The sequence below is a fragment of the Cervus elaphus genome, chromosome 33 (genome assembly GCF_910594005.1).
Source record: "Cervus elaphus chromosome 33, mCerEla1.1, whole genome shotgun sequence".
In the NCBI taxonomy this organism is placed as follows: domain Eukaryota; kingdom Metazoa; phylum Chordata; class Mammalia; order Artiodactyla; family Cervidae; genus Cervus; species Cervus elaphus.
This window is the reverse complement of record NC_057847.1, coordinates 8,603,437-8,626,866: the sequence shown is the minus strand read 5'-3', so window position 1 is coordinate 8,626,866 and position 23,430 is coordinate 8,603,437. Positions and strand designations below refer to the sequence as shown.

General features: G+C 53.4%; 1 protein-coding gene across 1 annotated transcript in view; it reads right to left on the bottom strand.

The window, feature by feature from the left end:
- Positions 1-23,430, bottom strand: part of LOC122688281 (liprin-alpha-4-like) — a 32,503-nt gene that overhangs the window by 1,965 nt on the left and 7,108 nt on the right. The window contains 13 exon segments of the mRNA XM_043894179.1: positions 211-236; positions 350-376; positions 379-521; positions 1,348-1,499; positions 6,208-6,439; positions 8,238-8,461; positions 10,777-11,008; positions 12,803-13,026; positions 15,340-15,415; positions 17,372-17,595; positions 18,945-19,019; positions 19,673-19,837; positions 20,305-20,403. Coding sequence (XP_043750114.1) covers positions 211-236; positions 350-376; positions 379-521; positions 1,348-1,499; positions 6,208-6,439; positions 8,238-8,461; positions 10,777-11,008; positions 12,803-13,026; positions 15,340-15,415; positions 17,372-17,595; positions 18,945-19,019; positions 19,673-19,837; positions 20,305-20,403 — 1,899 coding nt within the window.

Genomic DNA, 23,430 nt, shown 5'->3' with positions numbered 1-23,430 from the left:
CTTCATTCATCCACCCATCGAGCCAGCCATCTCTTCAACCATCCATACACACTCACTAGTCCATATTCCACCCACTCATGAATTCCGTCCACCCATCAAGCCAGATATCTCTTCATCCATGCATCCACTCACTAATCCATCCCTCCATCCCTCTACACATAATTCATCCACCCATCCACTCATTAACTCATCAGATCATCTTGGACCCACCGAGAAGACGGATGCCTCCTCCGCTCCTGCTCCCAGGAGGACCCCGAGCGTGAGTGACAGGAGCCTCGTGGCGCAGCGGGGGAGACACAGAAGGGACATGCCTGCAGGCCCTCCTCCCTCTCAACGGGGAAGCACCCACCTGGTCCTAAGGCCTCCCTGCCGGGAGTCCAGGCCGGCCCTTTTACTTCTTGCCAAACAAGCGGCCGATGCAGGACCTGATGCCCTTCTTCTTCGCAGCTTTCTGCAGCGAGTCCTGGCTGATGGTGCTGCTGCTGGGGTTGCCCCCGGGGCTGTCCTGAGAGCCGGTCGAGCTTCGGGGAGAGAGAAGGACCTTTAACCGGCGCCCTTGTGCAAACACACACCCGTCCTCAAGATCTACTGTTAGAACCGGCCACCCAGCAACACCCGCACCTCAACCTCGAGCACACAGTGGAGGCGCCTTCACCAACCACACTCCACACAAGCAGTGCAGGCTCCCGGCCACAGACATCCGCCCCGGGAAGCTGAGAGTCTCGGACTGGAGCTCCCCCCGGGGAGGGCTTGACTCCAGGCCAGCTGGTGCAGAGGGCACTCCGACCCTCCCTCAGGGTCTCCGCTTGGCAGGTGACGAGGCTCCCAGAGAAGGCGAGCTCCCCCACTCTGGGCAGCTCCCCCCACCTCCGCAGGGTGACCGTCCCCGGCCGTGGCAGCACAGCTGCTGGTCAAGAGACCACACGTGTCCTCCATCGAGTGCTGCCTGGCTGAGAACGGGAGCTTAGCAGGCGGTGGTCTGAATGAGGACAGTGTCAGTCACTGCAGGGGATGGAGTCTCCTGAGAGGAGACCCTTGAGGAAAAGGGAGGGACCCTCAAGAGGGAACCCAAGAGGCACGGGGCCGTCACCCTCAGGAACGCGCCCCGGGTGGGGCAGACCTCTAGCAAGAGCAGGAAGAAAGCTCCCACAGCGGGGTCAATCCGTAGAGATGGACGTTTTCTAAAATCAGCCAGGCCACTGAGCTCTTCTCACCCAGCACCTGAAGTTCACCACTAAACACAGGCACCGAACCCAGTGGGATTCCTTTAAAGACATCCTTCTAACTCTTTCAAGAGAAGAGGCGCAGGGCTCCTGAAACTGACGACGAGGCGCGCAGGCCCCTTACTTGCGGGTGTCCCTGACGTCCTCGGGGCCGGCCGCGCGCAGCGCCCCCGTGTGCAGCCGGTCCAGCCGAAGGGACCGTGGCGAGGTAGGGCTCGAGGTTTCACCTTTGATGGTGGTCTCGTCGTCTTCTTCCTCTTCCATTAAAGCAGGCAGCTGAGTGAGACAGGTGTAAAATGGCAGTGTAAAACTGGCTAACGATAGACTGTGTCAGAAAAGGCAACCTCACAGGCTTTACATTATAACCGAAAACTTATTTGTAAAGCTTTTTGCTATGCTTTCCTCCAAGTACAAAAAAAAACAAAAAACAAACTAACAAAAAACCACCCTTGTTCCAGCTTAGTGCCATCTTACAGGACTGTCTTGTTCAAGAGAAGCAGGGCGTGGGGCAGCGAGAGCACCCGACTGAGTGCAGACACCCTGGACGGGGGCCTCCCTGAAGCCGGGCTCCGCCCTCCCTGGAATCCAGCGACCAGACGGCCACGCCGGGCAGGACAGCAGAGCGATGCCAGCACCGTGAACCCTGCATGGCATGAACTGCCCTGATGAAAGGACTCTGCTCATCGCCAGATGCTGCTCAGAAGCACCACTAGCAAGAGGAAGAAGCCTCTCAGCAAAGGCGTCCAGACCCTTCTGTTTGAAGGAGCAAAGGACACAGCTTGTGCCACCACCCAAGATCATTGGTAGTGACGATGCAGCCACTGGAGCCCAGGACAACAGGGGAAAGACAGAAAAGGTACCTCGCCCGGCATGCGAACACCACATGTCTGGCTCGTGTTTCTCAGTAACGGACAGACTGGGGGCTGACACTGAAGTGCTCACTCGCAGTTCGAGTGTACTTTGCTCACTGTGGTTTACATAGAGCACCCCTAGGTCTTCACTCAGAGATGACCTTGTATGAGACTAGAGGGGTGGGATGGGGAGGGAGATGGGAGGGAGGATCAAAAGGGAAGGGGTATATGTATACCTACGGCTGAGTCACGCTGAGGTTTGACAGAAAAGAACACAATTCTGTAAAGCAATTATCCTTCAATTCAAACATAAACCAATTAAAAAAAAAAAAAAAGATGTTTCTCCTGGAGTCCCAGCTTTTCCGCTGGTCCTGGGTGTGAGGACAGGAAAGACAGTGGTGGTAACAGTGTGGGGAAGAGATTAACCCCTTCAGGGTCCAGCCAGGTCTCACTAGTACATTTGGGTGTGTGGTTAAGCCAGGGGAAGTTTCAGGAAACATGCACGGCAAGTATTTTTGTAAACAATGAGTGTGTTGTTTTAACCAACTAACCTGTGCCTTTGTAGTGGGATTCTCTAAAGAATACTGATCCACTGCAGCCCCACAGGAGCTTGGTGACAACAAAGTGACTCAGTGCAAAATACAGCTGAGCCCGTTCAACAGCAGCTGGGTAAACTATGCACCCTCCCCTGATCTCCAACAAGAACCCTCAGGCAACAGAAGGCTACAGAGGCTAGAAATTATCCCCACGGAACTGAACAGGGATCAGTCTCAAATTCAAGGTACAATAAGCCTTTATAAAAATCAGAAAACAACAGAAACAGAGTGGGAAGTGACACGCCTGGGTTGACCGTGGACTCAGGGGAGACAAACACCTGCCTCAAAGTCAGGGACCGCGGCCAGCCCCTTCCCCGGGCCTCCTCCTGAGGAAGGCCTCTGGGTCCCCAGCCTGGCCGCCCATCCCCAGGAGGGAAGCCCGCCCCCCGGGTGCCCACGTGACTAGCATGGGCAGGACGGTGTCCTCACGAAACGGGAGGGCACAGCAGGCCACAGAGCCAGTGAGCGGCACACCCAGGTCACCAGCCCCAGGGCACAGTGCTGCTCCGCGGGTCCCAGCAGAAGGGCTCCCGGGCACTGAGCTGCGAGAACTGGAGCGCGGCTGCCCGAGTCCTGCGGGAAGGTCCCAGGAGTGGTCGGTCAGCGGGCTGGGAGCGGGAGAGGGACAAGGATGGCCAGCCCTCGGGGCACTGGACTCAACAACAGGGGCTCATCCAAGGGACCCGAGGGGAGGGGCAGCGAGCTCCCTCCTGATGCTCCCTCCATCAGGGATGCTGTGAGGGACACGAGGGCCTCTGGAGGAAAGGGGGCGGGACGGCAGCAGGGTTAAGTGTCCAGGCTCTCATCAGACCAGTCCGCACCGCACTGCTGGGTGTGCGAGCCTGGGCACGGGGCCCGGCCTCTCTGAGCCTCAGTGTCCACGTCTGCTGACTGGGGATGACAGCCGCCTGGCCCTCACCTGGGTGTCTGCCAGATGAGATGACAGGCTCGGAAAGCACTCGCCACGCTGCCTGGCACACAGAGGCTCCTGCACGCTGCTACCCCCGTCATTAGACTGCCTTCCCCCAAAGCTACCACCTATGGCTCGGATTCAGCCGTGTCTTTGAATAACATGCTGAGCGGAAATTCCACCGTGGTCCAGACGTTAGGACTTGGCACTCTCACTGCCGGGACACCGGCCTGGTCCCTGGTTGGGGAACTAAGATCCCATAAGCTGTGCAGCACGGCCAAAAAATAACTGAAGACAATTTTAAAAATAATCCTATGTCTATTATAAATAAGCATGAGTTGATTAGAAGGTAAACAAGTGGGAGAAAGGCAAACTGTTACAAGAGTCCCCGAATGACCTATTACCAAGAGAACCATCAGCATATTTCAACTGGTGGATGAGTTTCAAAACTTCCATTAAAATGTCAATTATTCACCAGTACATAACCACATAGTGTTCATTCATGTAACAGGATAAGGACTCTTTAATACTTCACAGAGAAACAAACGCATGCTATATTATTAAATAGTTAACCTTTCGACGATGCTTCCTTAACTCACTAGGCTGAAAGGTGCATGCAAAGAAATGAACAGAAACCAGATTGATTCCAACTCTGATGCTAAAAATTCAAGAAGTGTCACAGGCAAATACAGTAAAGCAAACATGACGGCAAACATAGAAGTGAGATGAAGACTTAGAGAACATGGAACTGGAAACAGAGCATATTTTTAACCACAGAAGTGAAATGAGCTATTCAAGGTTTACTAGAGAAACACTATAAATTATTACTCAGGAGATACCATTCTATTACAATATCATGATTTATTAAAGCAGAGCATTCTGGTCAGCAAAGGGCCTTAAGAATTGTCTGTTCTCAGCCAAAATTTGCTATAAGTTAGTTTCCCTTAATAGAAAACCCGTTATACTTTAAAGTAGTAATTTCACTGATTAGGAAGTTACCATAATACCTATTTTAAACCTGAACAAATCTAACCACCTATTGGACATTAATGTAAAATCCTTACCTAGAATTTGATATAAAACTTCTCAGAATAAATCCATTAAAGCAGGCATCCCATAAAAATCTGTAAGGAAAGCTAGCATAATGGCAAGTGGAGTCTTCACATCTTATGAACCATAAAAGATACTTTGTACAAGAGTCTAGGAGAGACATTAACCATGCAAAAACTGATGAGATTTACCGTCTAAACTCCAAGCATCAACACCTAAAGGATATTGGGTCAAAAGACCATTAACTCTACGTGTAGAGGAGCATTTCTTCATGGAAGCATAATCTCATTTATGATTACACAGGTTATGTAGTGCATGATCCACCTACACAATGCTTCTAACTCTATAGCGATATACTAACTTTAACTTACTGCTATGCAGGAAAAACACCATTTAATGAGACACGAAGACAAAGCACAAACCAGACTAACGGGACACAGCACTGATATGACCAGAGCAAGGGGGAAGTTGGCGTAGGGGAGATGGATGTGTGAACTACAGCCTCCAGTGGGGGGGATGGGAGGCTGGAGTCTGGATTGATGACGGCTAAACAGACAACAGGATGAGTCAGGAAATCAAAACCAATGATGAAAGCAGACACGCCATCAGAAAACTGCACAAGGAGAAAATATTCAGAACTGTTCTTTTACAAATACTTGGAAAGAAATCAAGCATGAAACCACAGAGAAATCGTCCAAGAATTTTAAATATCACCTACTTAGACAATGATACAAATTATAAAACAGTGTGTGAAAAGACCACAAAATGGACCAGTTACCACTTCACATGCATCTAAAATGACCCACAGTTAATTTAATTCTATGCTAACAACGCAGCTCACAGGAAATGGTTGGTAACAGAAAAAAGGGATAATACAAGTGCAGTTTCAAGGCAGAGTGTTGTACACGTGATTCACGGGGTAAACAGCAATGCACTCAGAAACCGAGGCTACACACGAAAGAAAGCTGGCACATGTGCTTTAGAGCCGCACACTCCGTCACCAGAAGCCCTAGGACGTCATCCCTTTCTGAGACTCGGAAGAGTGAGGCAGCCCGACTTCTTCCCTGGGGCTCTGGGGCACCGGGCCTTTAACTGGTTTCATGCGCACAGCTGGCCTGAGGGAGCGGCCAGGCCCATCAACAAGCGGACCAGTTCAGAGTCTTGGTTTTGTTGCCACCGCATGCCCTGCACCCTGCAGCCATGCGTCCCCAATGGAACATGTGCTGCCCGGCTTTCACTCGCCATGAGGTCGGCCTATGGTTACTTTCACGAGGCTGTCTGCTCCCTGACCACAGAAACTTCCCTGCCACTGCCGTGCCCAGCACAGGCCAGGCCCACCGCTCCAGAGGCAGTCTCTGGCTGAGTGCATGATGGCGTGCTAAGCTGGTGGTCCAAATATCAAGACGGATTGGTCCCTGGGCCATTATGGAATGATTAAAGACCAGGCAGTTTTAAAAGTCTTAGACCTCTGAGCATAGTAAATGTACCTGATTTTCTTCTGGGGAGAACGAAAAAAACAAAGAAAGAAAAACAGTGTGCTCGGGGAGGCAAGCGGCAGGGAGGAGGTAGATACATACAAGAGTCATGAAGCCCAGCCGGTCTCCCTGGAGCTCCGGGCTGTGCTGCCTCCTTCGGGGCGGGGAGCGCTCCCTGCTGGGTGGGCAGGAGCCGGCAAGTGAGGAGGCAGGACACAGGTTGTCGGAGTTCAGGGACTTAAAACACCAAAGGCTGCCTAAGCATGCCCAGCGCGCCCTGCTCTCAGTCTCCTCGGCCCGCTGCTCCGCGCTCTCCTTCTCCTCCCGGATCCACCTAAAAGAGAGCAAAACTCGTCAGCTGCCCTTGTCAGCACAGGAACGTTTCTGGACAACAAATTTGGGCTGGCATTCTGTGTCACGATGAGCAATTCCAGGAACATCTGCTCATTTCACATCTCGGCTAAAAGGTTCGACTTTCCCTCTTTTGAATATTCTCAAACTTGGAATAACTTAGCACTGAGACTTACAAACTGGCCCCTGGTCATTCACGTTTGATTTGACTTATTTACGCTAACATTCTGACGGGGCCTGGGTGGCGACTCTCTCCCTGTGAGGAGATACCCGAAGTTGACCACCTTCATCTTCCCTGCTCTCAAGGCAGAGGGGCACGTCAGGGTCTCAAGTCTTTTCCACTGGGAATCGGGAACTCTCTATAACCAACACAGCGATTCACGAACAAGCTGGAGTTTCTAAACAAAAGTCCCCAGACCAGATGAAGTGCTGAGGGGATTTTTCTTTTTTAATGGTTGTATGTGTAACAACGCATCACTTGATGAAGTTCTCCACCAGCTTTGTGCGAGTTTCTGGCTTGATGTCAATGTGCCGCATTCACCTAGAATTCATGCTTCCTGCTCTTCTCCCCTAATGTGTAGTGGGTGATTTTATATAGCAGTTTAAATACTCGATGATGCCTATAAAATGATTTCCAAAATAAACTACAGGATTCTTGCAGGTCATAACCTGATCAGCTTCATTCTACCTATAAGTCCTGAAAGTTTTTCACATGTGATAGCAAGCTAATGGACAGAATTTACCATTGATAAACAAGTCAACTTACTGCCTAAGGAAAATTCACTTTACCTGACAACTTGCTGTAAAAATAAAAATATTAATATGCAACCGTTCCACATTTCCTGCAGGGACGGGGAAAGCCGATCTTTCTGAGCTCTTCTGAGCTCAAACAGGGCGCAGGAAGCAGTCTGTCTCGGCATCAAAAGTGCAGGCGGCACCACCTGCGTTTGCTGGCTGTGCTGTTCACCCCTGCCTTCCCCGCGAGCCCCGCATGCTCGGCACACAGGCACGGGCACCTCGGCCTGGGCTGACGTGACGAGAACAATCTGAGCAGCAGCTCTGCCTGGTCCTGCGCACGGTCACCGGCCTGCGGCCACTCAGGACGTGGACCCGGGACAGGGGCTTAGCTGTGCCGGTGTGGCCCAGGCAGGCCTCCGGCCCCCGGACACCCAGCTGCACCCAGACCCAAGGCCTGCTGCTCACCACGAGGAGCACCTTTGCGTTCTATCCCATTTTGTAAACTGTTACAACTGCCAAGACGGTGTGGGAAGAAAACATCTTAAATATACTGATAAGATGAGAAAAACTCAAACACATGTCTTTGGACCACTGTCTTACAACAAGCCAATCTTCACACTGTATTATGTTCAAAAGGACAATGCAGATCTGAGTGGGAATTTGCCAACCCCCAAACCCCTGCTTTTCTGTTCCAGGTGGCTTTGCACTGGAACGTGGGAGTCTCCGATGGACACAGGTGGGTGAACCCACAGGGCTGGGGGGCACACGGGCCGCAGAGGACACCGCCTCGGCACCTCACCCACCTTGGGGCTCAGAGCTGAGGGGGAAACCCCACAACACCGCCCCACAGAGTTCTGACACCAGCTGTGGACAGAACGCCCTGCCTGACTGAGCTCTCTCATCAAGGGCGATCTCAGAACTGAAAATCCTTGAAGCAGGCCTGAAGTCAGTTCTCTCACTATGGAACACTCAGACTTCTCGTAGGAGAAGAGAGTTCCTCAGAGGAGCCCAGTTTATGGGGAGCTGAGTTTGGGCGTACCCACCGGATCTCTTCACTGATGGCATCCAGCTGCTCATGAAGCATCACAGGCGGAGAGTCGGCATCGGCCTGCCCACTGGGCGGCAGCTGATCGGCCGAGCTGAGGAGGGTGACTCCGTCGCCCTTGCCGTCAGACACATCCTCGTCACTCTCGAAGGCCTGGGCAACGGTTGCCTCCACGCTGGCCTGCTGCGCGGACTCCCAGTCCTGCTCCCTCTGGCTCTGCACCTGGGCACGAGAGGACCACGGCTCGTCAGCGACATTCAGGACAGCTCACGTCTATCAGGAACCGAACACAGTTTGACATGGAAGCCCTGACTTTGGATAAACGGCCATGGTTATGAGACACTGCCATCTCTTAAGCGAGCAGTACTGAAGAAACGGGCAGGAGGAGAATCCAGTTCCTAGATGGCCTGGTGACACTCAGGTCTCAGCGTGGACGGAAGGCAATCCTATGAGGTCATTCATAAGAGTGGACAGATGGAGTCAGAGACAAAAACCCAAAATTATAAACATACATCCATGCCTCCATTGGGCAGCCTGAAGGAAAATAAGAAGGAAAAAATCCTTCAGCTCCGCATCCGCTGGGTCCACCTCAGCGGTCATCACTTGTACTAGTTCCCTGAGGAGTGCCGTCCTCACAGGTTCCCAGGCCTCCGTGCTCCAGGCTGGTCTGAACACGCACAGACAGGAGCGAGCAGGGCAGCCAGGGGACTGGAGGGCCAGCCCCCTGCGGCTCTCGTCTCGGGGCACAGGCACTCGGGCTGTTCTGGGGGATAGCCCCTCGCACCACAATGGCGGCTCTGCCATCAGAGACGCACGGGAGAGTGCCTGCTGGGGCCCGTGCCGCCCTCCCGCTCTCACACCTCACACCTTTCTCTCTGCAAGTCTCCCCCCTGTCCGACTCTCAACCCAGGTCCTGCCTTCTTTCCCAGACATGACCTCAAAGCATCCGAGGGGCAGCCTCGAGGTGCTGGCTGCCGGCTCCCTGACTGCGTGGTCACAGCCCACGCCCCCTGTTTTCCTCACGACCCCTCCCCAGGGCCTGACCTCCCACTTCGCGGGCTGCAGGACCAGCTACCATCATCCCGGCTCCGTTCCAGCGAACCGGCTGCCTATGGGTTCAGCCCCATCAGCCCGGTCAGCACATCCTCTCGCTTCTCTCACCTTCAGATGGCACAATGGGAACCAGCAGACTCCTCCTCCAGGGCACCCTGCAGCAGCCACTGAGGGTCTCTGAAGGCTGCTTGGGAGAGGCATCTGCTGTCTATATAGCTCATAATGCATCTACATTATGCTTCTAACTGTATAGTGATACAGTAACTCTAACTTACTGCTATGAGGGAAAATCACCATTTAATGAGACACGAAGACAAAGCGCAAACCAGACGAACGGAACACAGCACTGATATGACCAGAGCAAGTGGTGTGATGCTGGAGGGGAGATGGATGTGTGAACTACAGCCTCCGGGGGCGGGGGATGGGAGGCTGGGGTCTGGATTGATGACGGCTAAACAGGCAACAGGATGAGTCAGGAAATCAAAGCCAATGATGACGGCAGACACACCGTCCGAAAACTCCACAAGGAGAAGATATTCAGAACTGTTCTTTTACAAATACTCGGAAAGAAATCAAGCATGAAACCACAGAGAAATCGTCCAAGAATTTTATATATCAACTTCTTTGGCAATGATACAAGTTAGAAAAGCAGTGTGTCAAAAGACCACAAAATGGACCAGTTACCACTTCACTTGTATCTAAAATGACCCACAGTTAATTGAACTCTATGCTAACCATGCAGCTTACAGGAAATGGCTGGTAACAGAAAAAAGCGATAATGCAAGTGCAGTTTCAAGGCAGAGTGTTGTACACGTGATTCACGGGGTAAACAGCAATGCACTCAGAAACCGAGGCTCCACAGGCAAGAAAGCCCGCACATGTGCTTTAGAGCGGCACACTCTGTCACCAGAAGCCCTAGGGCGTCATCCCTTTCTGAGACTCGGAAGAATTAGGCAGCCCGACTTCTTCCCTGGGGCTCTGGGCCACCGGGTCTTTAACTGGTTCCACACGCACAGCCGGCCGGAGCGCGTGGCCAGGCCCATCAGCAAGCAGACCAGTTTAGATTCTTGGTTCTGTTGCCACTACATGCCCTGCACCCTGCAGCCACGCGTCCCCGATGGAAAATGTGCTGCCTGGTTTTCACTCGCCATGAGGGCAGCCTATGGTTACTTTCATGACGCTGTCTGCTCCCTGACCACAGAAACTTCCCTGCCGCTGCCGTGCCCAGCACAGGCCAGGCCCACCACTCCAGAGGCAGTCTCTGGCTGAGTTCATGATGGCGTGCTAAGCCGGTGGTCCAAATATCAAGACGGATTGGTCCCTGGGTCATTATGGAATGATTAAAGACCAGGCAGTTTTAAAAGTCTTAGACCTCTGAGCATAGTAAATGTACCTGATTTTCTTCTGGGGAAAAACAGAAAAAAGAAAGAAAGAAAACCAGTATGCTCGGGGAGGCATGCGGCAGGGAGGAGGCAGGCACATACCGGAGTCAGGACGTCCAGCCAGTCTCCCTGGAGCTCCGGGCTGTGCTGCCTCCCTCGGGGTGGGGAGCGCCCCCTGCTGGGCGGGCAGGAGCCGGCAAGTGAGGAGGCAGGACACAGGCTGAGGGAGCTCAGGGACTTAAAACGCCGAAGGCTGCCTAAGCGCGCCCCGCCCGCCCTGCTCTCAGGCTCCTCGGCCCGCTGCTCCGTGCTCTCCTTCTCCTCCCGGATCCACCTAAAAGAGAGCAAAACTCGTCAGCTGCCCTCGTCAGCACAGGAACGTTTCTGGACAACAAATTTGGGCTGGCATTCTGTGTCACGATGAGCAAATTCTGGGAACATCTGCTCATTTCTCATCTCGGCTAAAAGGTTCGACTTTCCCTCTTTTGAATATTCTCAAACTTGGAATAACTTCGCACTGAGACTTACAAACTGGCCCCTGGTCATTCACGTTTGATTTGACTTATTTACGCTAACATTCTGATGGGGCCTGGGTGGCGACTCTATCCCTGTGAGGAGATACCTGAAGTTGACAACCTTCACCTTCCCTGCTCTCAGGGCAGAGGTGCACGTCAGTGCCTCAAGTCTTTTCCACTGGGAATCGGGAACTCTCTATAACCAACACAGCGATTCACGAACAAGCTGGAGATTCTAAACAAAAGTCCCCAGACCAGATGAAGTGCTGAGGGGATTTTTCTTTTTTAATGGTTGAATATGTACAAACACATCACTTGATGAAGTTCTCCACCAGCTTTGTGCGAGTTTCTGGCTTGATGTCAATGTGCCGCATTCACCTAGAATTCACGCTTCCTGCTCTTCTCCCCTAATGTGTAGTGGATGATTTTATATAGCAGTTTAAATACTCAATGATGCCTATAAAATGATTTCCAAAATAAAATACAGGATTCTCGCAGGTCATAACCTGATCAGCTTCATTCTACCTATAAGTCCTGAAAGTTTTTCACTTGTGATAGCAAGCTGATGGACAGAATTTATCATTTATAAAACAAGTCACTCTGCCTAAGGAAAATTCACTTTACCTGACAACTTGCTGTAAAAACAAAAATATTCATATGGAACCGTTCCACATTTCCTGTGGGGATGGGGAAAGCCCATCTTTCTGAGCTCTTCTGAGCTCAAACAGGGCGCAGGAAGCAGTCTGTCTCGGCATCAAAAGTGCAGGCGGCACCACCTGCGTTTGCTGGCTGTGCTGTTCACCCCTGCCTCCCCCCGAGCCCCGCGTGCTCGGCACACAGGCACGGGCACCTCGGCCTGGGCTGACGTGACGAGAACAATCTGAGCAGCAGCTCTGCCTGGTCCTGCGCAGGGTCACCGGCCTGCGGCCGCTCTGGATGTTAACCCGGGACAGGGGCGTAGCTGTGCCGGTGTGGCCCAGGCAGGCCTCCGGCCCCCGGACACCCGGCTGCACCCAGACCCAAGGCCTGCTGCTCACCACGAGGAGCGCCTTTGCGTGCTATCCCATTTTGTAAACTGTTACAACTGCCAAGACGGTGTGGGAAGAAAACATCTTAAATATACTGATGAGATGAGAAAAACTCAAACACATGTCTTTGGACCACTGTCTTACAACAAGCCAATCTTCACACTGTATTATGTTCAAAAGGACAATGCAGATCTGAGTGGGAATTTGCCAACCCCCAAACCCCTGCTTTTCTGTTCCAGGTGGCTTTGCACTGGAACGTGGGAGTCTCCGATGGACACAGGTGGGTGAACCCACAGGACTGGGGGGCACACGGGCCGCAGAGGACACCGCCTCGGCACCTCACCCACCTTGGGGCTCAGAGCTGAGGGGGAAACCCCACAACACCGCCCCACAGAGTTCTGACACCAGCTGTGGACAGAACGCCCTGCCTGACAGCTCTCTCATCAAGGGCGATCTCAGAACTGAAAATCCTTGAAGCAGGCCTGAAGTCAGTTCTCTCACTATGGAACACTCAGACTTCTCGTAGGAGAAGAGAGTTCCTCAGAGGAGCCCAGTTTATGGGGAGCTGAGTTTGGGCGTACCCACCGGATCTCTTCACTGATGGCATCCAGCTGCTCATGAAGCATCACAGGCGGAGAGTCGGCATCGGCCTGCCCACTGGGCGGCAGCTGATCGGCCGAGCTGAGGAGGGTGACTCCGTCGCCCTTGCCGTCAGACACATCCTCGTCACTCTCGAAGGCCTGGGCAACGGTTGCCTCCACGCTGGCCTGCTGCGCAGACTCCCAGTCCTGCTCCCTCTGGCTCTGCACCTGGGCACGAGAGGACCACGGCTCATCAGCGACATTCAGGACAGCTCACGTCTATCAGGAACCGAACACAATTTGACATGGAAGCCCCGACTTTGGATAAACGGCCATGGTTATGAGACACTGCCATCGCTTAAGCGAGCAGTACTGAAGAAACGGGCAGGAGGAGAATCCAGTGCCTAGATGGCCTGGTGACACTCAGGTCTCAGCGAGGACGGAAGGCAATCTTATGAGGTTATTCACAAGGGTGGGCTGATGGAGTCAGAGACAAAAAACCAAAATTAAAAACATACATCCATGCCTCCATCGGGCAGGCTGAAGGAAAATAAGAAGGAAAAAATCCTTCAGCTCCACATCTGCTGGGTCCACCTCAGCGGTCATCACTTGTACTAGTTCCCCGAGGAGTGCCGTCCTCACAGGTTCCCAGCCCTCCGTGTTCCAGGCTGGTCTGAACACGCACAGACAGGAGCGAGCAGGGCAGCCAGGGGACTGGAGGGCCAGCCCCCTGCGGCTGTCCACTAGGGCCACAGGCACTCGGGCTGTTCTGGGGGATAGCCCCTCGCACCACAATGGCGGCTCTGCCATCAGAGACGCACGGGAGAGTGCCTGCTGGGGCCCGTGCCGCCCTCCCGCTCTCACACCTCACACCCTGTTCTCTGCAAGTCTCCCCCCTGTCCGACTCTCAACCCAGGTCCTGCCTTCTTTCCCAGACATGACCGGAAAGCAACCGCGGGGCAGCCTCGAGGTGCTGGCTGCCAACTACCTGGCCCTTGTGGCCAAAGCCCTTGCCCCTGTCTTCCTCACGACCCCTCCCCAGGGCTGGGCCACCCCCTTCGCTGGCTGCAGGACACGTGCCATCATCCCGGCTCCGCTCCAGCGAACCAGCTGCCTGTGGGTTAACCCCTATCAGCATGTTCAGCATATCCTATCGCTTCTCTCACATTCAGATGGCACAACGGGAACCAGCAGACTCCTCCTCCAGGGCACCCTGCAGCGCCCACTGGGGGTCTCTGAAGGCTGCTTAGGAGAGGCATCTGCTGTCCACATAGTGTACGATCCATCTACATTATGCCTGTAACTGCATAGTGATACACTAACTCTAACTTACTGCTATGCGGGAAATTCACAATTTAATGAGACACGAAGACAAAGCACAAACCAGACGAATGGAACACAGCACTGATATGACAAGAGCAAGGGGGAGGATGGGGGAGGGGAGGTGGATGTGTGAACTACAGCCTCTGGTTGGGGGGGATGGGAGGCTGCCGTCTGGATTGATGACGGCTAAACAGACTACAGGATGAGTCAGGAAATCAAAATCAATGATGACAGCAGACACACCGTCAGAAAACTCCACACGGAAAAATATTCAGAACTGTTTTTTTACAAATACTCGGAAAGAAATCAAGCATGAAACCACAGAGCAATCGTCCGAGAATTTTACATATCAACTACTTAGACAATGATACAAATTATAAAAGCAGTGTGTGAAAAGACCACAAAATGGACCAGTTACCACTTCACATGCATCTAAAATGACCCACAGTTAATTGAACTCTATGCTAAAAACGCAGCTCACAGGAAATGGGTGGTAACAGAAAAAAGGGATAATACAAGTGCAGTTTCAAGGCAGAGTGTTGTACACATGATTCACGGGGTAAACAGCCGTGCACTCAGAAACCGAGGCTACACAGGCAAGAAAGCCAGCACATGTGCTTTAGAGCCGCACAATCTGTCACCAGAAGCCCTAGGGCGTCATCCCTTTCTGAGACTCGGAAGAGTGAGGCAGCCCGACTTCTTCCCTGGGGCCCTGGGGCACCGGGCCTTTAACTGGTTTCACGTGCACAGCTGGCCTGAGCATGCGGCCAGGCCCATCAGCAAGCGGACCAGTTTAGAGTCTTGGTTCTGTTGCCACCACATGCCCTGCACCCTGCAGCCACGCGTCCCCGATGGAACATGTGCTGCCCAGCTTTCACTCGCCATGAGGGCGGCCTATGGTTACTTTCACGAGGCTGTCTGCTTCCTGACCACAGAAACTTCCCTGCCGCTGCCGTGCCCAGCACAGGCCAGGCCCACCGCTCCAGAGGCAGGCTCTGGCTGAATTCACGATGGCGTGCTAAGCCGGTGGTCCAAATATGAAGCCTAATTGGTCCGTGTGCCATTATGGAATGACTAAAGTCCAGGCAGTTTTAAAAGTCTTAGTCCTCTGAGCGGAACAAATGTACCTGATTTTCCTCTGGGGAAAAACAGAAAAAACAAAGAAAGAAAAACAGTGTGCTTGGGGAGGGATGTGGCAGGGAAGGGGCAGACATATACCGGAGTCATGACGCCCAGCCAGTCTCCCTCGCACGCCAGGCTGTGCCGCCTGCTTTGGGGCGGCGAGCGCTCCGTGCTGGGCGGGCAGGAGCCGGCAAGTGAGGAGGCAGGACACAGGTTGTCGGAGCTCAGGGACTTAAAACGCCGAAGGCTGCCTAAGCGCGCCCCGCCCGCCCTGCTCTCAGGCTCCTCGGCCCGCTGCTCCGCGCTCTCCTTCTCCTCCTGGATCCACCTAAAAGAGAGCAAAACTCGTCAGCTGCCCTCGTCAGCACAGGAACGTTTCTGGACAACAAATTTGGGCTGGCATTCTGTGTCACGATGAGCAAATTCTGGGAACATCTGCTCATTTCTCATCTCGGCTAAAAGGTTCGACTTTCCCTCTTTTGAATATTCTCAAACTTAGAATAACTTAGCACTGAGTCTTACAAACTGGCCCCTGGTCATTCACGTTTGATTTGACTTATTTACGCTAACATTCAGATGGGGCCTGGGTGGCGACTCTCTCCCTGTGAGGAGATACCTGAAGTTGACAACCTTCACCTTCCCTGCTCTCAGGGCAGAGGTGCACGTCAGTGCCTCAAGTCTTTTCCACTGGGAATCGGGAACTCTCTATAACCAACACAGCGATTCACGAACAAGCTGGAGTTTCTAAACAAAAGTCCCCAGACCAGATGAAGTGCTGAGGGGATTTTTCTTTTTTAATGGTTGAACATGTACAAACACATCACTTGATGAAGTTCTCCACCAGCTTTGTGCGAGTTTCTGGATTCATGTCAAAGTGCCGCATTAACCTAGCATTCACGCTTACTGCTCTTCTCCCCTAATGTGTAGTGGATGATTTTATATAGCAGTTTAAATACTCGATGATGCCTATAAAATGATTTCCAAAATAAACTACAGGATTCTTGCAGGTCATAACCTCTTCAGCTTCATTCTGCCTATAAGTCCTGAAAGTTACTCACTTGTGATAGCAAGCTGATGGACAGAATTTACCATTGATAAACAAGTCAACTTACTGCCTAAGGAAAATTCACTTTACCTGACAACTTGCTGTAAAAACAAAAATATTAATATGGAACCGTTCCATATTTCCTGCGGGGACGGGGAAAGCCCATCTTTCTGAGCTAGTCTGAGCTGAAACAAGGCCAAGGAAGCAGTCTGTCATGGCATGAAAAGTCCAGGCGGCACCACCTGCGTTTGCTGGCTGTGCCGTTCACCCCTGCCTTCCCCCCGAGCCCCGCGTGCTCGGCACACAGGCACGGGCACCTCGGCCTGGGCTGACGTGACGAGAACAATCTGAGCAGCAGCTCTGCCTGGTCCTGCGCACGGTCACCGGCCTGCGGCCGCTCTGGACACGAGCCCGGGACAGGGGCATAGCTGTGCGCGTGTGGCCCAGGCAGGCCTCGGGGCCCCCGGACACCCGGCTGCACCCAGACCCAAGGCGCGCTGCTCACCACGAGGTGGGCCTTTGCATTCTATCCCGTTCTGTAAACTATTACAACTGCCAAGACAGTGTCTAAAGAAAACATCTTAAACATACTGACGACATGAAAAAAACTCAAACACATGTCCTTGGACCACTGTCTTACAACAAGCCAATCTTCACACTGTATTATGTTCAAAAGGACAATGCAGATCTGAGTGGGAATTTGCCAACCCCCAAACCCCTGCTTTTCTGTTCCAGGTGGTGTTTCACCAGAACGTGGGAGTCTCCGATGGACCCGGGAGGGTGAACCCTCAGGGCTGGAGGGTACCCGGGCCGGGGAGGACACCGCCTCGGCACCTCACCCACCTTGGGGCTCAGAGCTGGGGCGACACCCTACAACGCCCTCTCCACAAAGGACTGACACCAGCTGTAGACAGAACGCCCTGCATGACTGAGCTCTCTCATCAAGGGCGATCTCAGAACTGAAAATCCTTGAAGCAGGCCTGAAGTCAGTTCTCTCACTATGGAACACTCAGACTTCTCGTAGGAGAAGACAGCTCCTCAGAGAAGCCCACTTTCTGGGGAGCTGAGTTTGGGCGCACCCACCAGATCTCCTCGTTGATGGCATCCAGTAGCTCCTGAATCATCACAGGCAGAGTGTCGCCATCGGCCTGCCCACTGGGCGGTAGCTGACCGGCCAAGCTGAGGAGGGTGACCCTGTCGCCCTCGCCGTCAGACACATCCTCGTCACTCTCGAAGGCCTGGGCCACGGTGGCCACCACGCGGGCCTGCTGCGCGGACTCCCAGTCCTGCTCCCTCTGGCTCTGCACCTGGGCACGAGAGGACCACGGCTCGTCAGCGACATTCAGGACAGCTCTCGTCTATCAGGAACCGAACACAATTTGACATGGAAGCCCCGACTTTGGATAAACGGCCATGGTTATGAGACTCTGCCATCTCTTAAGCTAGTAGTACTGAAGAAATGGGCAGCAGGAGAATCCAGTTCCTAGATGGCCTGGTGACACTCAGGTCTTAGCGTGGACGGTAGGCAATCCTATGAGGTTATTCACATGGGTGGGATGACCGAGTCAGAGACAAAAAGCCAAAATTAAAAACATACATCCTTGTCTCCATCAGGCAGGCTGAAGGAAAATAAGAAGGAAAAAATCCTTCAGCTCCGCATCCGCTGGGTCCACTTCAGCGGTCATCACTTGTACTAGTTCCCCGAGGAGTGCCGTCCTCACAGGTTCCCAGGCCTCCGTGTTCCAGGCTGGTCTGAACACGCACAGACAGGAGCGAGCAGGGCAGCCAGGGGACTGGAGGGTCAGCACCTCGCGGCTCTCCTGTCGGGGCACAGGCACTCGGGCTGTTCTGGGGGATAGTCCCTCGCAGCACAAGGGTGGCTCTGCCATCAGAGACGCACGGGAGAGTGCCTGCTGGGGCCCGTGCCGCCCTCCCGCTCTCACACCTCACACCCTGGTATCTGCAAGTCTCCCCCCTGTCCGACTCTCAACCCAGGTCCTGCCTTCTCTCCCAGACATGACCTCAAAGCATCCGAGGGGCAGCCTCGAGGTGCTGGCTGCCGGCTCCCTGGCCGTGTGGTCACAGCCCACACCCCCTGTGTTCCTCACGACCCCTCCCCAGGGCTGGGCCACCCCCTTCGCTGGCTGCAGGACCACCTGCCATCATCCCAGTTCCGCTCCAGCGAAGAAGCTGCCTATGGGTTCAGCCCCATCAGCCTGGTCAGCACATCTTCTCGCTACTCTCTGCTTCAGATGGCACAACGGGAGCCAGCAGACTCCTGCTCCAGGGCACCCTGCAGCGCCAACTCAGGGTCTCTGAAGGCTCCCTGCGAGTGGCCTCTGCTGTCCCGCTTCCGCCTGGTCTCCAGCACTCTGCAAGCAGGCGCTGTGCCCCGCCCTGCTGGGCAGCTCCCGGGGGCTGGAGGAACCCATGTCACCAAGCCTCCTCTTCTTCTTGCCCACCCCGCCGCCCTCCAACACGTCTCTCCCTGGCTCCAGGCCCCACCCTCCCTGGGGTTATTCCTCAGGCCCTTGCGCCCCATTTCAAAGATAAATAACACCTGATGTCCACCACTACAGCCTTCATACTTTTTGAAAATGAAAGTACACAAATGACGAACCCTTAACTGAATTGCACGATGACTGTCCAAACTCACCTGTTTGTGTGCGGTCCTTAATTCCTCTTCTAAGGAACTACACCTTTCGAGAGCGTGTCGCAGTTGCTCTCTCAACTGAAATAAAAGGGGCCGAATCACTGTGTGTTGATGTGTGTACATACGTTAGTGCACTTCTTATTCTACCCTCACCTGATTCCATGGCTACTGTAACAGAATACCTTTAATGTCTCTCATTGTCCTTAAGGTGAAGAAAATCTGCTTAGTAACAGCTTTAAATTCTCAGTTTCAGAGGAAAAAACTGTTATCCTAAAAGAACTGTATTACCCAGTTTTTAATTGCAAATTGATATAGAGAATAAAAAAAACCTTGAGACATTTATGCCAACTAATACTTTTTAACTGGGCTCCTCCCAGGTGTCTCAGTGGTAAAGAATCTGCCTGCCAATGTGAGAGGGCAGGTTCGATCCCTGGGTCGGGAAGATCCCCTGGAGTAGGAGATGGCCACCCACTCCAGTATTCTTGCCTGGGAAGCCCCATGAAGAGAGGAGCGTGGTGGGCTACGGTCCACAGGGTCGCAAAGACTCGGACATGTCTGAGCATGTACTCAGGCAACGCTTTTTAACCATATAAAACTCTGAGTTCTTACAGAAAAGCTTGTATTTACAAGAATTCAAGAAGCTCAAAAGTCAACTAGTTCCATAAATACACGCATCGTCCACCTAACCAGGCAGCAAATGTACAAATCCAGGACGGCCGCGTGGCTGGTACCTTCTCGTCCAGGGCCTTGTGGTGCTCAAAGAGCAATCTCAGCGCCCTGAGCAGCTCCACCTCGCTGGTCATGCTGGCTGGGGACTGCGCCTGCTGCGGGCTCGCCGTCATCCCGAGGGACGGCACATACCGGGAAACCAGGATCTCCAGGTGTTCCAGCAGCAGCTGCAAGGCGCAAAGGAGCACCTTCAACCTCACACTTGAATTCAGGGCTGAGAACGCCTCTCAGCCTCACGCTAAGGCCAAAACCATGCTAAGGCACGTCGGAATCCCGCCAGTTCAGTCTGAAGTTAGAGTGGACTTCCCCAGTGTCCCAGGAGTTAAGACTCCACACTTCTGCAGGGCTCATGGGTTTTAATCCCTGGTCGGGGAACTAAGATCCCACACAAACTGCAGCATGGACAAAAATGGAAGCTAAGAGAACTCTCCCCTCAAATGTACTAAAATTACATTAGCTCTCATCATAAATTTGAAGCAAGGTATGAGAACCCCAAACTGATCCACCTCGGTCTGCTCAGTGGGAAGATGTGAAAAATGACTTGAAAACCAGACAGACTTTAAAGACAGCAACACGGAGCCCAGCGGTGACCCCCGCGGGGCACAGGTCAACACGTGAGACTCCGCCTACTGACCCTGGTGTTGTTCCTTTCGGCTTTCAGCTCCGCGATTTCCGCTTCTCTTGTAAGAAGCTGCTCCCTGCATGCCTTTAGTTGTTGAGATGTGGCCAACTCCTAGAAAACAGGTAAATGAGGAAGTAACTAAATGCAAACACAAATGTTAAGTTAAAGAGAGCGAGACTCTGAAGACTGACACTGTCCATTCTCTCCAGGCTCCACTCAAAGGATCTCCCTGCCCCTCCGGAGAAGAGGGGGTCCGCTGACCCCAAGACGACACAGACCCCTACAACTCAGACTGGCCTGCAGCCTCCACCTCGACCTGGCAGGCACGTGGCAGGGGAGAACCCGGAATCCAAGCCAGCCTTCTCAAGACCCAGGGAAGTCTGAGAAACTTTCCTAAACATACACCTAACAACAAAGTGGATAAAGAGATTCTTAAACGACACACAGACAAGTGACCTAGAGCCCCTGGGGAGAGTGAAGAAGAAAGGTAAGGTCTACAAGGCCACCAGGCTTTGGAGTGTTCCTCTGCGAAAGAGGCTGATGGCACCCCAAGGCCGTCTGTTAGCCTGACTCCACTGAAGTCACCCAGTCATTCCATGAACTGCTTAAAATGGTAAATTCATGTTATATGTATTTTATCACAATATGTATGTACGCGGGGCTGTCCACGTGGTGAACTTGCTCAGACCAAACCACACGGACTCTTTCATTCTTCGATTGATCTTTGCACAAATACAAAAATCCTGGGCCACATATCCCCTACTACATACTAAGTATTCGGCACCTAGAGCACTGCCCAACACTTTGTAAGAGGCATGCAGCAGACATGTGAAGCTATGAGGGTGTATGTTATATACATGAGCACTAGGTACCCGTCACGAGAACACTGGACGCACTGGTCTGTGCTTTGTAAGATGGGAGACGTTAAGGGGCTTAGCCTTTCTGCTTCAAGGACTGACTCTCTAGCTCGATCCACATGCCCCAGAGACTCCTCCAGCCAGGGGATCCCTTGTTTGGAAGAAGAGAGACCTTAAGGGGCTTAGCCTTTCTGCTCCAAGGACTGACTCTATGGCTCAGTCCACGTGCCCCAGTGACTCCTCCAGCCACTGTTTCCCTTCCTGTGGGGCCCCCACCCATCGTCCATGCACCACATGCACAGCCTCTTACAAGGTCAACCTGCTGGGGTCGATCCTGCCCAGGAGGCCAGAACGCCCTGGCCGGCAGGGCCCACAACCATGCGAACACAGTGAAACACAACCCCAACGCTTCGCCAGGTGAGGGCCAACCCGACGGGCCCAGCCCCCGGCTGCTCTCACCTCCGGCCACTCTGCTTCCAGGACTTGGGATGAGGCCAACTTATTTCTTGTCTTGGCCTTTTTCTTGGGGTTGCAGCATGGGAAAAGCGCCCATAGGCTGGCCCTTCTGCGACCCATCCTCGCGGATGGGGGCAGCCCCCCACTCGGGGGCACCTGCTGTTTCCCAGGCAGATACCTCAGCACCTGAGGTATCACCACCGATCTCACACTATGACCACCGTTCTCACGCACACACCGCTCTCACACACACCGCTCTCACACACACCGCTCTCACACACACCACTCTCACACACTGCTCTCACACACCGCTCTCACACTATGACCACCAGCTCTGCTGTCTCAAGAAGAAATGGCACGAAGGCTCTGCCTCCAGCACATCTCCCAGGAGCCCAGAACATGGAACCCACTCTGTCACAAGGGGCTCCATGGTAACAGAGGGGCTGGGCTCAGGCCCACCATCAAGGGTGCAGAGAGCGGGGAGGGGCTGCCAAAAAGATGGCAGGTATGTGTTGGGTGCGGGAGAAGGAAGGCCGTGCCCACAGCTCAGGCCCACCGTCAAACGTGACCCTGCAAGGTCACTGGGTCACAGTCAAACCGAACAGTATAAACTGCTTCAGAAACCACCACCGCTAGGGATGAGCACGTCTTCTAAGTGGGCTTCTGCTTCCTCCACCCCTGAAACAAGCCTGCAGTGAGGCTACTGAAAGGGCACCCCTGAACTCAAGGGTGTGCCCAGAACCCACCCGGCGGAGGAGCACTCACCACGCTGGCTGCCCCTCACTCTCACCCTGAGCTTGGTCCTCCCTGACTGGCTCCCTCACTCGAGCTCAGCAAGGGCTTGACCAACCTCGCTCCGGGCGCTTACAGTGAACCCACAGTGGGGACAGGGGTTCATTCAACCTGCTGCGAGCTCGCCCTCTTAACTTCGACCCTGGGCCGCCAGAAGACTCGGCCCCATGGGGGCTGCATGGTGGAGGTTCAGGGGTGGCCCTGCCTCCAGCCGTGACAGCCAGCGCCTCCCAGATCCCGCCAGGGGCTGCCCTGCCCTCCCTCCTCGCCAGAGTCTCCCACCCCCTCTCCTGGCCCCACTCCCAGCCTCGCGGCTCTCCACGCACCAGGGCATAGCCCACACTGCTCCTGGCTCAGCCCAGACCTCTGCGTTCACTTGAGGACTCAGTCCCCTGGGTGCTTGGGGTCCTATGTCCACCCGTCTCAGCAATGACAGACTCTGGGGAGACAGGGTACAGTTTGGGGTCCCGCCCTCAGTGCACCCTGAACACGTTCTCTTTTTTTCGCTTTATCTACTGGAGTTCTCTGAGACGTCTTTTGAAAACCTCAACTGTGGCTTTCAAAAAGACTGTAAAATCACTGTGCTCAACTTGAAGAATAAAATCTTCATTTTCAACCTAAAGTGAAACTGGAGGGAAGATTAAAAGCAGTCACTTTTCTTTTTTTTTTTTAATCGACGAAAGAGCGTTTATTTACCTATTTATATATCTGCCTTGGTCCAAAAAATACTAAAGGTGGTAAAAGCAGTCACTTTTCAAACTGAAAAAGAAAACCCACATGTGACCCCATCACAGAACACAGGTCACGCAGCCCCGCCCTCCTCAGCTTCTCGTCCACCACCAGCATCCTGTCATCGCAAGGCCTGCCCTGGGCTGGCACGCGCAGGGGAAGCAGGCACACCGGCTCCTCCGTCCCCAGGCTGCGTGGGCCGCTTGCTCCACCTTCCTCCCAAATTCAAGTGGCACTGAAAGAGCATGGGCAAGCTGGGGATTCTGATCCGAAACACAACCGTGGGTACTAAGCAAGGACCCCT